The following is a 14637-nucleotide window of genomic DNA, read 5'->3' as shown; positions in this document are numbered from 1 at the left end:
TCTCCCGTTCCATTCCAGGTCAGGGCACATGCCCAGGTTGTGGGCCCAATCCCCAGTGGGGGGGGCATGCAGGAGGCAGCCAATCAATGTTCTTTCTCATCGATGTTTCTATCTCTCTAACATCAATAAAAAATATTTTTAAAAGAAAAGAAAAAGAAATATGGATAGACAAGATTATAAAGAGCTTTGTATGTCATGAGAAGGAATTTGGAGTTTATCCTGAAAACCAGAGCCATTAGGAATAGATAAGATGACTAAAACTAGATGTTAGGAGATTACTGAAGTAATACATTTAGAAGATGAGAGGTGAAATGAATTTTTTAAAAAAGATTATTATATATTAAGTCCTTACTGTGTGTCAAGCACTTTACATAACAATCTCTAACTGGTATGTAATCCTGCAGGATAGTGGTAGCCACCATTATTGAGTGTTCACAATGTGCCAGGCACAGCGTTGAGTGTTTTACAGGCATAAGATCATTTCCTCACTTCAGTAACCTTATGAGGTAAATTTTATTCTTTTCATTTTACAGATGAAAAAAAAAAGAACTCTAGAGAGGTTAACTAATTTGCCTAAGATCTCACTTAGCAATGGCAGAACTGGGATTTAGCCCTAGATTTATTTGACTCCATCATCTAACATCTTTGGAATTTGTAACACGGCCTTTCGGATAAGCCAGGGCCAGGGCCAATGAGTAGGAGGCAGATTTAAGAGCATAAGAGAGAGAATTGATAAGATTTTGTCAAGAGTATTCAAGGATAAGTTTCAGGTTTATGGTTTAGGCCACCAGGTCAATGGGGTACTATAAAACAGATTTGCCAGGAAGGAGGTAGGTAGAGATAGGTAGTTTGGATCATATTGGGTTTGACATGCATAAAGAAAATCTAAGTAGAGAGTCCAGTAGAAAATATTCAATTATTTTTAGTAATGATTTCAGAAACCACTAAGAAAGAGTACTATCAGAATCGGGAAACAGGGAGACAGAGAAAAAAGTTAAACAGAAAAACAGGATCAGCAGGCAAAGATTTAGACCATGCTAGATTAGACCTTAATCCTGTTCTGTCAAAGGGGAAGATTTTTTTCTACCTCCTTGAGAAGTTATTTTTCTAACAGGGTATCTCTTTAACTCCTGAAATAAACCTGTTTCTTAATCTTAGAAGCAGGATTCCTTTTATTTGAAAGTTATGGTATTGGTAAATTTTTGTGATTGCTCAAGAAGAAAGACTCCATAGAGACCAAAAAAAGAAAAAGCCCTCAGTTTTGGTTTCAGGTCTCTTATTTTAGTTTCACTTTGTAAAGGATAAGTAGTATAGCCTTATCATATGGCAGATAACAAGACTGAGTAACAAGAACAGTTTTTGAGTTGTTGAAATTATAAGAGTATATTTTAATGTAGTTTGTGATATTGTTTTATTTTTAGGAGTCTCTTCAAAATGTAAATATTCATGTCTACTTGTCTTGCTGTGCAAACACATGGGTCAGCAATGTTTTATATTATTACTCCCTTAAAATTTTTTTAAAAATCACAATTGACATTCAATATTTTTTTCAGGTATACAACATAGTGGTTAGACATTTATATATCTTTCAAAGTGATCCCCCCGATATAAGTCTTAGTACTCACCTGGCACCATACATAGTTATTATAATATTATTGACTATATTCCAGTGCTGTACTTTACATCCTCTTGACTATCTTGTAACTGTCAATCTGCACTTCTTAATCATCCACCCTCAGCCCCCAGCTCCCCTCCCATCTGGCAACCACCAGTTTGTTCTCTGTATCTGTGCGTTTGTTTCTGTTTTGTTTGTTTATTCTGTTATTTAAACTCCATGTGTAAGTGAAATCATATGGTATTTGTCTTTCTCTGGTTTATTTCACTTATAATATCCTCTTGATCATTTATGTTGTTGCAAATGGTAAGATTTCAGTCTTTTTTATGGCCAAGTAATATTGCATTGTATATATGTACCACATCTTCATTCAGTCATTGATGAACACTTAGGTTACTTCCATACTTTGGCTGTTGTATATGAAACCTCCTTCTTTGTCTCTTATTACAGCCTTTGTTTTACACTTTATTTTGTCTGATATAAGTATTACTATCCTAGCTTTTTTTTGTTTCCATTTGCATGAAATATCATTTTCTGTCCCTTTACTTTCGGTCTGTGTGTCTTTTGATCTAAGTGGGTTTCTTGTAGACAGCATACATATGGGTCTAATTTTCTCATCTATTCAGCTACTTCATTTTTTTTATTGGAGTATTTAATCCATTTACATTTAAAGTGATTATTGATAGGTATGTATTGCCATTCTATTCTTTATAATTATGTTCCTCGTTTTTTTCTTTCTTAAAGAAGCCCCTTTAACATTTCTGGTACTGTTTTGGTGGCAATGAATTTCTCTAGTTTTTTCTTTTCTGGGAAGCTTTTTATGTCTCTCTTGATTCTAAATGACAGCTTTGCTGGGTAGAATAATCTTGGTTTTAAGTCCTTGCTTTTCATCAGTTTGAATATTTTGTGCAAGTCCCTCTGGCCTGCAAAGTTCCTGTTGAGAAATCAGCTGACAGTCTTATGGGACCTCCTTTGCTTGTAACTTTTACTCCCTTCTACTAGTCTGACAATGGTTTCAGAATACCTTTGGCATACCAGCGAACCACTATAATTATATTCACGTCATTGCTCTGGAAAAAAATGTATATTGACATGTTGATTTCTGACCTAGTTTAGTTTCTATTGTGTATAAGTAAAAGGTATATTTATGCAAGAGGCCTTAAAAGACCTAAGAAAAGGTAAAAAATTTATTATAGAATAATTGTTTGTATTAACTTTTTTATTTTTTTGGTACGTGCCCCTAGCGGGAACCAAACCTGGGACTCTCTGGTCTGCAGGCCGATGCTCCAACCACTGAGCCAAACTGGCCAGGGCTGTATTAACTTTTTAAGGTAGCTTTGTCATTTTTGATTTTATTATCCTTTCTGTATAGCAGTAGTACTTAACCTGAGAATCTGATCAAAGCTGTGGATTCTTTTCCCAGAAAAATACCATTGAAAGATTGGTGGAGATGTCAAATTAGCAGGTAGTTAAATAGGTTTGAATCTCAGGGAAATGGTCTATGATGGAGCTGTGGCTTTATGAGGTGGTAGTGGATGGTAGCGGAAGCAGAAGATACACATAAAGTTACTTAGGGAGAAGGTATAGGGTAAGAAATGGAGAATGCTTAGATATATAGTCTGTTTCTGTTCATGTGTTATGACTTCGGAAGGCCACAAAGTACTTTAATGTCTAAGGTTTTTTGCTTCCTTGAATTAGTTTTTGCTTCTTTGGGTACAGTATTGTCCCTGTTGAGAATGTGTGTTGTTAGATCAGTGATTTTCAACCAGTGTGCTGCAAGAATTTTTAAAAGATGCAATACCTGACTGTTTAGTCTGGGACTCTGATCTCTTTTCCCTTAGACTGTCAAATTAAAAAATGACAATAGCCAACACAACAGTAGCCATCCAGTGTGAATGAAATAAAAATTACATCTATGTGTTGTGGTGTGCCACAGATTTTAGTAATTAGTTTATGTGTGCCATTAGATGAAAAAAGTTGAAAATTGCTGTGCTAGGGATTAAATGACCTATGGGCCACCATTGACCTTAGAGAGAGCTGTTTCAGTGGAGCGATTCATGGGTCTTAAAACCATATTAGAGTGGGTGAGGATATCAGGAAATAGAGACAGGAAGTCTGGATAACTCTTAAATTGTTTGACTCTGATGAGAGGAGTAGCTAGGGGGAGAGGGGAAGGGGCTGATTCTGTCATTTACAGTAACTGTCATGTTATTAAGACCTAGGGTGTCGCCCTGGCTGGTTTGGTTCAGCAGTTAGAGCGTCGGCCTGCGGTCCTGAGAGACCTGGGTTCGGTTCCCGCTAAGGGCACGTACCTCGGTTGCAGTTTGTCCCCGGCCCTGGTCGGTTGTGCGGGTGGCAGCCACTCGATGTGTTCCTTTCACATCGATGTTTCTCTCTCTCTCTCTGTTCCTCTCTCTCCCTCCCACTCTACCTGAACAAAAAATGAAAAAATGTCCTCGGGTGAGGATAAAAAAAAAAAAAAAAGACCTAGGGTGTCAACATTTGAAAAACAATACTGATCAGTTTCTTTAGCTCTTAGTTTACTGGTATAGAGAATAATTGGTATAGAGAATTATAACAGTGACTTAGCTTTTCTGTTTTCATCTACTTGGTTTCATTTAAATCTAACCATTGAAAGCTTCAATTTGATTAATTGTCTACAGTAAAGTCTTTTTTTCATTTGCCTTTTTCACAAGGTAAGGAATTATTGAACTAAGCAGATATGAATGTGCTCAAAATACTTTTCTTTACTGACTCTCATTGGAATAAAATCTCTGTGTACCTAGATCCCTAGCCCAGAGCACCTGTGATCTTTTGACTTTAGTACTCTTCTTAGAGAACAAGGCGACATATATTTTCAAGTCAGTTGTGAATGAGCATGTGCCTCTTTTGACCTTTCTCCACATCACCTTGCTCACATTCCTAGGTCACTGCCTTATATGCCTTTAAATCTTGATCTTCACAGGTATAAAAATATATTTCTTTGCCCAAGTTGCAATAATGGGATTCTCACCTCTACCTTCTTACAATTTTATATTGCATTTGAGTTTGAATCCTACCATAAAAGCTGTGTTTACGTTCCCTACTCTCTGAGGAATAGTCAGTTTAGATTTAAGCCGTTGTAGCTCAGGAATAAACCACAAGTACCAGAGAACAGTTATAAGAAAATCTTTGTTTCAAGTAGCCTTGACACTCTGCTGGAGGTGGCCTGTGATTAGCTGTCAGGATCTGGATGGACTTAGTTGTTCAAACAACACAACTAGCGTGTCTCTTGTACTTTTCCAGTGCCTGATCTTTTAGTCTTGAAGGATGGTCCTGGTTTTTAATATATACCTGTGTTAATCTAACTTAAAGGAGGGACTTAACTCCTCTGGAGTAATTAGCCTGCTATTAATGGGTAGCCCAGAATTTTCAGCAGTCAATAATTTATTGAAGAGGTATGAGAGTGAATTGACCTCATACAACTGTTCAGAAAACAGTAGCTCATTTGTTTCAAAGTAATTTTTAGCAAGTAAAATTATCAGCATATGTTTATAAGTTCTAGTCCAGAGTTAGTCTATTTCTTAACAAGAGCTTTTAGGTTTCTTCTGATTTTCTCAATGAGCTACTTGTAGGTAGTTTTTAAAATAAGTATAATTGATATTCCAGAAACTGCACATATTTAAAGTATAAACTTTGGCCTGGCCAGTGTGGCTCATTGGTTGAGTGTCGACCCATGCACCAAGAGATTGCCAGTTCAATTCTTGGTCAGGGCACATGTCCAGGTTGTGGGCCAAATCCCCAGTAGGGGAAGCAGCCAGTCGATGTTCTCTCTCATTGATGTTTCTGTCTCTCTCCCTCTCCCGTCTTCTTTCTTTAAAATCAATCAATAAATAAAAAAATTATTTTAAAAAAAGTATAAACTTTGATGTTTTGACATATACCATAGTCAAGATAGTGAAAATATCCATCATCCTCAAACGTTTCCTCATGGGCCAGCATAATTCTAATTCCAAAACCAGATAAAGATACTACAAAGAAAGAAAAGTACAGGCCAGTATCCCTGATGAACATAGATGCCAAAATTCTTAACAAAATATTAGCAAATCGGATCCAGCAATCCAGTGAGATTCATCCCAGGGATGCAAGGCTGGTACACAGTATTCACAAATTAATAAATGTGATACACCACATAAACAAAATGAAAGATAAAACCCATATGATCGTATCAATAGATGCTGAAAAACATTCGACAAAATCCAGCACCCATTTCTGATAAAAATGCTCAGCAATGTGGGAATAGAGGGATCATACCTCAACATAATAAAGGCCATATATGAAAGACCTACAGCCAACATCATACTCAATGGGCAAAAACTAAAAGTATTTCCCTTAAGAACAGGAACAAGACAGGGATGCCCACTTTCACCACTCTTATTTAACATAGTACTGGAAACCTTAGCCACAGCAATTAGACAAGAAGGAAAAAATAAAAGGGATCCAAATTGGAAAGGAGGAAGTGAAACTGTCATTATTCATAGATGACATGATATGATACATAGAAAACCCTAAGGACTAAATCTACTAGAGTTAATAAATGAATTTGGCAAAGTAGCAAGATACAAAATTAACATCATGAAGTCGATGTTATTCTTTTTTTATTTTTATTTTTTTTAATTTTTTTTTGGTACGTGCCCCCAGCGGGAACCGAACCTGGGACTCTCCGGTTCGCAGGCCGATGCTCCAACCGCTGAGCCAAACCGGCCAGGGCTCGATGTTATTCTTATACACCAATAATGAACTCACAGAATGAGAAACTAAAAAAAAAAAAAATCCCATTTACCATTGCAGCAAAAATAACTAAGATACCTACGAATAAACTTAACCAAAGAAGTAAAGGACCTATTTGCAGAAAACTGCAGAACATTGAAAAAAAGAATAGAGAAAGAGATAAAAAAGTGGAAGCACATACCTAGTTCATGGATTGGAAGAATTAACATCATTAAAATATACATACTACCCATAGCAATCTGTAGGTTCAATGTAATCCCTATTAAAATAACAATGACATATTTCACAGAACTAGAACAAGTACTCCAAAAGTTTATGTGGAACCAAAAAAGACCCCGAATAGTCACAGCAGTCTTGAAAAAGAAGAACAAAGTACAAAGGATCACAATACCAGATATCAGGTTATACTGCAAAGACACTGTAATCAAAACAGCCTGGTACTGGCACAAGAACAGGCATATAGATCAATGAACAGAACAGAGAACCCAGAAATTGACCCAAGACATTTAATATTTGACAAAGGTGGCAAGAGCATACAATGAAGTGAAGACAGCCTCTTTAATAATTGGTGTTGGGAAAATTGGGCAGCTACATGCAAAACAATGAAGGTAGACCACCAACTTACACCATACATAAGAATAAACTCAAAATGGATAAAAGACTTAAATGTGACTCATGAATCCATTAAAATTCTAAAAGAAAATGTAGGTACCAAAATTTCAGACATCACCTGCAGCAGAATTTTCACTGATACAATGCCTAAAGCAAGAGAAACAAAGGAAAAAATAAACACATGGGACTGCATCAAACTAAAAAGCTTCTGCACAGCAAAAGAAACAACCATCAAAATGGAAAGAGAACCCACTATATGGGAGAGCATAATTGCCAACAATACATCAGATAAGGGGTTAATTTCTAAAATATATAGAATACTCATACAACTCAAGGAAAGGAAGACAAATAATTCAATTAAAATGAGCAGAAGACTTAGACATCTCTCTAAACAGGACATACAAATGGCCAAGAGACATGAAAAAATGCTCAACGTCACTAATCATCAGAGAGATGCAAATTAAAACAACTATGAGGTATCACCTCACACCTGCCAGAATGGCCGCCATCAACAAATTGTCAATCAACAAGTGTTGGTGAGGGTGTGAAGAAAAGGAGACTCGCCCTGGCCAGTTTGGCTCAGCGGTTAGAGCGTCGGTCTGCGGTCCGGAGAGACCCGGGTTCGGTTCCCGCTAAGGGCACATACCTCGGTTGCAGTTTGTCCCCGGCCCTGGTGGGTCGTGCGGGTGGCGGCCACTCGATGTGTCCCTTTCACGTCGATGTCTAGAGAGACATCTCTCTATCTTCCTCTCTCTCCCTCTGACTCTATCTGTACAAAGGATGGAAGAATGTCCTCAGGTGAGGATAAAAAAAAAAAAAAAAAAAGAAAAGGAGACTCTAGTGCACTGCTGGTGGAAATGCAGACTGGTGCAGCCACTATGGAAAACAGTATGGTGTTTCCTCAGAAAATTAAAAATTGAACTGCCATTTGATCCAGTGATCCCCCTTCAAGGAATATATCCTAAGAAGCCTGAAACACCAATCAGAAAGAATATATGTACCCTGTGTTCATAGCAGCACTATTTATAATCACTAAGATCTGGAAACAGCCCAAGTGTCCATCAGCAGATGAGTGGATAAAAAAGTGGTGGTACATAATACACAATGGAATACTATGCAGCTGTAAGAAAGAAAGAGCTCTTATCTTTTGAGACAACATGGAGGGACCTGGAGAGTATTTTGCTAAGTGAAATAAGCCAATCAGAGAAAGACAACTATCACATGATCTCACTTATTTGTGGAATATAATGAACAAAATAAGCTGATGAACAAAATAGACCCAGAGACATAGCATTAGGGTACAGACTGACAAACTTTAGAAGGGGATGGAGGGTTGGGAAACAGGAAAGAGATAAACCAAAGAATTTATATGCATGTATGTGTAACCAGTGGATATAGACAACAATGGGGGTTGGGTGGGATCTGGAGGAGGGTGTCAATGGGGGGGAAAGGAGAAACATCTGTAAAATAAATTAATAAAAAAAATAAAGACAAAATAAAAGAAACTTTGAAAAAAAAATGTTTCCTCATGCTGTTGGTTGCCCCTCTTTCCTGCCCCTCCCTGACTCCTTCTCCCCAGCCAACCACTGGTTTGCTTTAGGTAACTGTAGATTAGTTTGTGTTTTCTAGAATCATATAGTATATGTATACTCTTGGGCCCAGGTCATTTCACTCAGCATTATTATTTTGATATTCATCCTTATTGTTGTGTGAAAGAAAAGGGAAAGAGTTCATTTCCTTTTGCTACTGAATAGTATTCCATTGTATGGATATACCATGATTTGTTTATCCATTCATGGGTTGAGTTGTTTCCAGTTTTTGGCTCTTACAAATAAAGCTGCAGTGAACAGTCATATGCAAGTCTTTCAAAATATGTTACCTTTTCCCTTGGGTAAATACCTCAGAGTGGAAAGGCTGGTCATATGATAGGTATAAATTTCTTTCTTTTTTTTTAATTCTCACCCGAGGATATTTTTCCACTTATCTTCAGATAGAATGGGAGGAAGGAGAGGGAGAGAGAGAGAGAGAAACAAACATTGATGTGGAGAGACACATCGAAGACACATTGATTGGTTGCCTCTCACACGACCTGACCAGGGCTGGGGACAAACTGCAACTGAGGTACATGCCCTTGGCTAGAATTGAACCTGTGACTCTTTGGCCCACAGGCTGACACTCTTAACCACTGAACCAAACTGGCCAGGGCTAAATTTTATTTTTTATTTTTATTTTCTTATCCTCACCCGAGGACATCTTTTTTATTTCCTTTATCTTCAGCAGGAGGGAGAGAGGAAGGGAGAGAGAGAGAAACTGACGTGAGAGAAACACATCAAGTGGCTGCCACCCGCACGACCTCAAAATAACTGTTATAATGTTCTTATGTGATAATTTTAACGCTGTCAGTTCTGTATTGATTTTGATTGGTTGATTATTCTCTTTGTGATGAGTTGTGATTTTCTTCCTCTTTGCATGCCTGGTAATCTATGATTAGATGTCCATCATTGTGAATTTTACTTTGTTGGTTGCTGGATATCTTTGTATTTTTTTTTATATATATATATTTTTTTATCCTCACCCGAGGACATTTTTCCATTTTTTGTTCAGGTAGAATGGGAGGGAGAGAGAGAGAGAGAGAGAGAAACATCGATGTGAAAGGAACACATCGAGTGGCTGCCACCCGCACGACCAACCAGGGCCGGGGACAAACTGTAACCGAGGTACGTGCCCTTAGCGGGAACCGAACCCAGGTCTCTCAGGACCGCAGGCCGACGCTCTAACCGCTGAGCCAAACTGGCCAGGGCGATATCTTTGTATTTTTATAAATTTTCCTGAACTTTGTTTTTGGATACAGTTAAGTTACTATGGGGCTTTGCTTTTATAGTTTGTTAGGAGTGTCTGGAGCAGTGCTCAGTCTAGGACTAATTATTATTCCCCACTACTGGGGTAGATCTTCCTGAAAACTACCCAATGCCCTGAGCATTATGAGTTTTTTAAGTCTGACTGGTGGAACAGGCACTATTCCCTACTCTGTGAGCACAAGGCACTATTCCCTGTCACCCTTTTAGATGGCTCTGTCCTTCACCTCAGGTGCTTTCCTCACAGATCTGCATAGTGCTTTGCTGTGTATTAGAAGGAGCCCCTCGGTAGGTCTCTGGAGTTGTCTTGAGCAGCTCTCTCCTCTCTGGTATTCTGTCTTGTGAACTCTAGTTGCCTTTGTATCCCTGGACTTTCAGCTGCATCTCCTCAACTCAGGGATCCACGAGGCTCCACCTCAGCTGCCCTGCCCTATACTGCTGCCTAGAAACTTTCAAGTTTCTTGGGCAGTTATAGGGCTCACCTCATTTGTTTGCCACCTGTCAAGGATCATTGTCTTTCATTGCCTGATGTCCAGTATTTTGAAAACCATTAATTTTTGTATTTTGTATAGTTGATTGGTTGATGGTTGGTTGATCTGTTTATTTACATTATTTGGTAGTGTAGGGTGGGAGGGCAAATCTGGTTTCTGGATCTTGTTACTCCATTTTTGCCAAAAACAGAAGTCCTGTCTACTTGTAATTTTATCTGAGAAGGCTCTTGTACTTGGGTTCTTACAGAAGAACTCTTGAGAGTAACCACTGGTCGTTTCCGTTTGAGAGTCTCTCTATATACATGAGCTGTAGGCTAAATTCAGATCAGCAGCCAGTAAGAGTTTTTTAAGCTGTTCTAGGGTATTAATTTGATTTTCTGACTCCCTTATCGCTGGGATTTTCTTGAACTATTTGGACCTAGAAGCTTATTCTAAATAATGATTTTATAAAATTTCTAACCATATTATGATTTTATTTTCAGAATTAAGAAAAAGAAAGAGCAGCAACGTTATGCTGAAGAGCAGAGGATAATAAGAATGAACTTTCATGAAGAGCCATATTCAAGTGAGAAGGTGAGCGAGATGTTAGCCCAGCTACAGCTTGAGGAAGTAAAAGGACCCAGAGAAAAACAGCAACAAAGAGAAAAGGAATACCAAAGGTACTTTGAAAAGTTTTGCATGAAACTCTGGATCTAGAAAGACTTTAGGAAGTTAGTGTTCTTATTATCTTTACAAGAGTTGACTGTGTCCTTTCATACTTTTGAGGGTATACCAATTTCACCAAATACCTCTTTGGAATAGCACTAGATACTGCTAGTGCTATTTTATAGTACAAAGAGGAAGAGTCAGGGCACAGAGGTGTGGAAAGTTTTAATAGTTAAAGCTGGTAGTAAAATAAGGACTCATGCTAATTCTCTTTCTAGTGGTTCACTCATTATACTGTATTTCTATAGATATGTAGAAGCTTTAAGGGCCCAGATCCAAGAGAAAATGCAGCTGTATAATATTACTTTACCTCCACTATGCTGCTGTGGTCCTGACTTTTGGGATGCTCATCCTGATACCTGCGCCAACAATTGCATTTTCTATAAAAACCACAGAGGTAAGTTTCTTCAACAAATGGTTTGGGGTCTGGTGGCAATTCTTTTAGAAGTAGTGATTGTAATAATTTAGCTTTTATTGAGTGCTTACTATATATCAGAGACTGTTAAAATCCCTTTACAAAACAACTCTGAGGCAATAAAAATGGGTTATAGTGAGTTATATTTCTCTCTGGGATTTGTTGTCGTTTTGTCTCCATTTATGCTGGGGAACTATTTCCAGCTTACTTCACTATAGAAAGACTTGGGTTCCAGGTAAATAAGGAATATTAGAGCTTGTCTTTCATGGCCATTAAGTTCGGCCTCTGTATAGGTGAAGTCCTGTCAAACACAGACTTATTACCATAGATACCAACATTAGACTGCTAGTTCTGCCAGGGGACACTGAGAAAAATGAGGACCAGTATAAATTTTGTTTTTATCAGGAGTCACAGCTAGAGAAAATGGAGTCCTTCCTGTTGTCACTAATGTTTCTGTTTCCTGTCCGTCCTTAAATAAATTGGTTTACATAGTGTAGAGATTATGTAGGCTTGATACACACACTGAAAATACTACAAGTATTTGTATTCCTAGTGCTCCATCTGTGTGATAGGAGTTTCTTGTCAGTTCTGTAAATTATATTTAAAAACACAAATCTGATGCTGACATTCCCCTATTCTCAAATCTCTAGGATTTTACAGTACAAAGTGCAATGGCATTTTTGGCATATTTTCTCTCTGGCCCCAGGCAAGACTCCAGCCTTATCAACTTGCTATTGTCATATACCAGTGCATGTCACATTTTTTGTTACATCTTTGGCACCCCACACATTGGTTCTCCTGCCTAGAATGCCTTCTTTCCTTTACTCTTATTAAGCCACCAAGACCATCTTAAATGTTCACTTCTGGAAATCTTTTTCATCCTCTCCTACATAGATTTTATTCATTCCAAACTTCACTATGTGATGACATTTTGTGTATGCCTCTGGTTTGGAAGTATTGCACTACAATTATGTTTGTCCATCCTCTCCATTATCTTTTCTGTCCTCATGGAGTGCTTGGCATATAGTAAGTACTCAATAAATATTTATTCAATGGATAGTTCAAGTTAATGCCTATGAGACTGGGTAGAGAAGCAATACTAACAGGAAAGAGATTGGGAGAGTTGTTTAGAATGTGAATTCAGCCCAGCTGGTGTGGCTCAGTGGAATGAGTGTCATCTCATGAACTGGAGGTTCCAGTTGAATTCCCAGTCAGGGCACATGCCCGGGTTCTGAGCTCGATCCCCAGTAGGGGGCATGCAGGAGGCAATTGATCAATGTTTATCTCTCACATTGATGTTTCTCTTTCTCTCTCTCTCTCAAAAAATCAATGAAAAACATAGAATGTGACTTCATTCATCACTGTGCAAACCTTTATTTGCAGCATATACCCGGGCATTATATTCAGTCATCAATTCCTGTGATATCCCTGAGGGGAACTCAACTCTTCGAGTCGCCATTCATAATTTTGCTTCTGCACACAGACGGACTTTGAAAAATGAATAATGAGAGTCTGAAATCAACTGTTAGTAGTTCAGCCTTCACTTAACATCAACTCTGAGAGATTATTTAGGAAAAGCTGTTACAATGTATAAGACGAAAGACTGTCTCACATAACAACTGTCTCTATAATTAGATCGGAACCATTGTTTCAGTCTTCACCTTGGGACCATGATGGAAAGTTGACTTCCAAACTTGTCTCTTTGCTGTGAACCATATAGAGTTTGTTTTAAAAATGATCAGTCAGACCAGTAAGGCTTATCTTACTTCGCTCTGCTCTGATCAGAAGAGATCATGAGAAATCTTTGAGATTATCTCATTTATTGTCTTTCTAAAACTGTACCTTTGAATCTTGACAAAATTGAAAATGTCTGGATGAAGCAGAAAGGAAGATGATGAAATGAGTTTCTGAGCATCAGTGGCCATCTAGGTTGCTGTTAGCTTTTGTAGTTGTGTATAACTATTAGAGATGAGAAGAATTTGAATTTGATGCACTTTTTTTTTTTTTTAACTTATTACCTCTTTCCCCATTTGGTGACATTGAACATTAGCCTTTCTAATTTTATAACTTTCATTGCCAAAAAGGAAAGGAAAATGAACCCTCTGTCTTTTGAGCATCATCTATGTGGAATAATTGTGAGTGACATTTCAAAAGTGAATCTGAAGTAAATAAAATCCTACCTTAGTTCCCAATCTTTTAAACATTTGGTGAATGGCATACCTACAGAGCAGATTAAATAAAAATTTCTATAGTTAGTATGAATTTGTTATTTCTTTATAGTACTTTCTGACATAAAATATGAAAAGCTTCAATATTGTGAATTAAAAACATATTGGCAGGTCTCACCAGTGTAACTCAGTGGATTGAACATCATCCCATGGACTGAGAGGTCCCTGTTTGATTCCCAGTCAGGGCACATGCTTGGGTTGTGGGCTTGGTCTCCAGTTGGGGGCGTGCGGGAGGCAGCCAATTGATGTTTCTCTCTCATCAATGTTTCTGTCTGTCTCTCTCTTCCTCTCTCTAAGAAATCAGTAAAGACATATTTAAAGGAAAATAAATAAAAACATACTGGCAGTTTCTTTTTCATACTTTATCTAATGATCAGTGTTGAAGAGGCACTTAGATGATGTCTCAAAAACACCTAAACATCTAGCCAGGTCACTGAAAATAAGAGTCGAAATTACCTGTGTGATAAGATTTATTGGTTATTTAACCAGATTTATTGTCCAGTTCAGTCAAAATCCTTAAGTAACTATATCTTTGATTCAGACTTTAAGAGTTGTATTTTTAACAGCTTTATTGAGATATAATTCATATACCATATGATTCACCCTTTTGAAATGTACAATTCAATGGTGATCCAGCAATCCCACTTCTGGGTCTGTATCCAAAAAAATTGACAGCAAGGTCTTGAAGAGGTATTTGCACATCCGTGTTTTTTGCAATTCACAATAGCCAGGAGGTAGAATAACCCAAATGTCCATCTAGAGATGAATGGATAAACAGAATGTGGTGTATACATAAAATGGAATAATAATACTCTTCAGCCTTAAAAAAGAAAGAAATCCTATCATATGCTTTAATATGGATGAACTTTAAGGAACCATAATCTTCTACTAAGTGAAGTAAGCCAATCACAAAAAGTCAAATGTTGTATGATTACATTTATACGAG

At 37.7% G+C, this 14637-nt stretch overlaps 1 protein-coding gene across 7 annotated transcripts in view; it reads left to right on the top strand.

Annotated features, from left to right (window-relative positions):
* The window catches only part of CCDC15 (coiled-coil domain containing 15), a 71335-nt gene that overhangs the window by 43788 nt on the left and 12910 nt on the right, over window positions 1–14637 (top strand). Inside the window, exons 14-16 of one of the 7 annotated variants that reach the window (XM_036277108.1) lie at window positions 10826–11002; window positions 11297–11445; window positions 12847–13185. In XM_036277108.1, the coding sequence (XP_036133001.1) occupies window positions 10826–11002; window positions 11297–11445; window positions 12847–12968 (448 nt within the window). In that variant the 3' untranslated portion in view covers window positions 12969–13185. Of the gene's footprint in view, window positions 1–10825; window positions 11003–11296; window positions 11446–12846; window positions 13186–14637 lie in introns of those variants that run through there. The other 6 variants (XM_036277110.1, XM_036277115.1, XM_036277113.1 and 3 more) reach the window with 6 other exon arrangements.

This window comes from Molossus molossus, unplaced genomic scaffold (genome assembly GCF_014108415.1).
Source record: "Molossus molossus isolate mMolMol1 unplaced genomic scaffold, mMolMol1.p scaffold_m16_p_22, whole genome shotgun sequence".
Classification (NCBI taxonomy): Eukaryota; Metazoa; Chordata; class Mammalia; order Chiroptera; family Molossidae; genus Molossus; species Molossus molossus.
The sequence above is the reverse complement of the archived record's forward strand: the minus strand, read 5'-3'. Positions and strand labels throughout refer to the sequence as shown.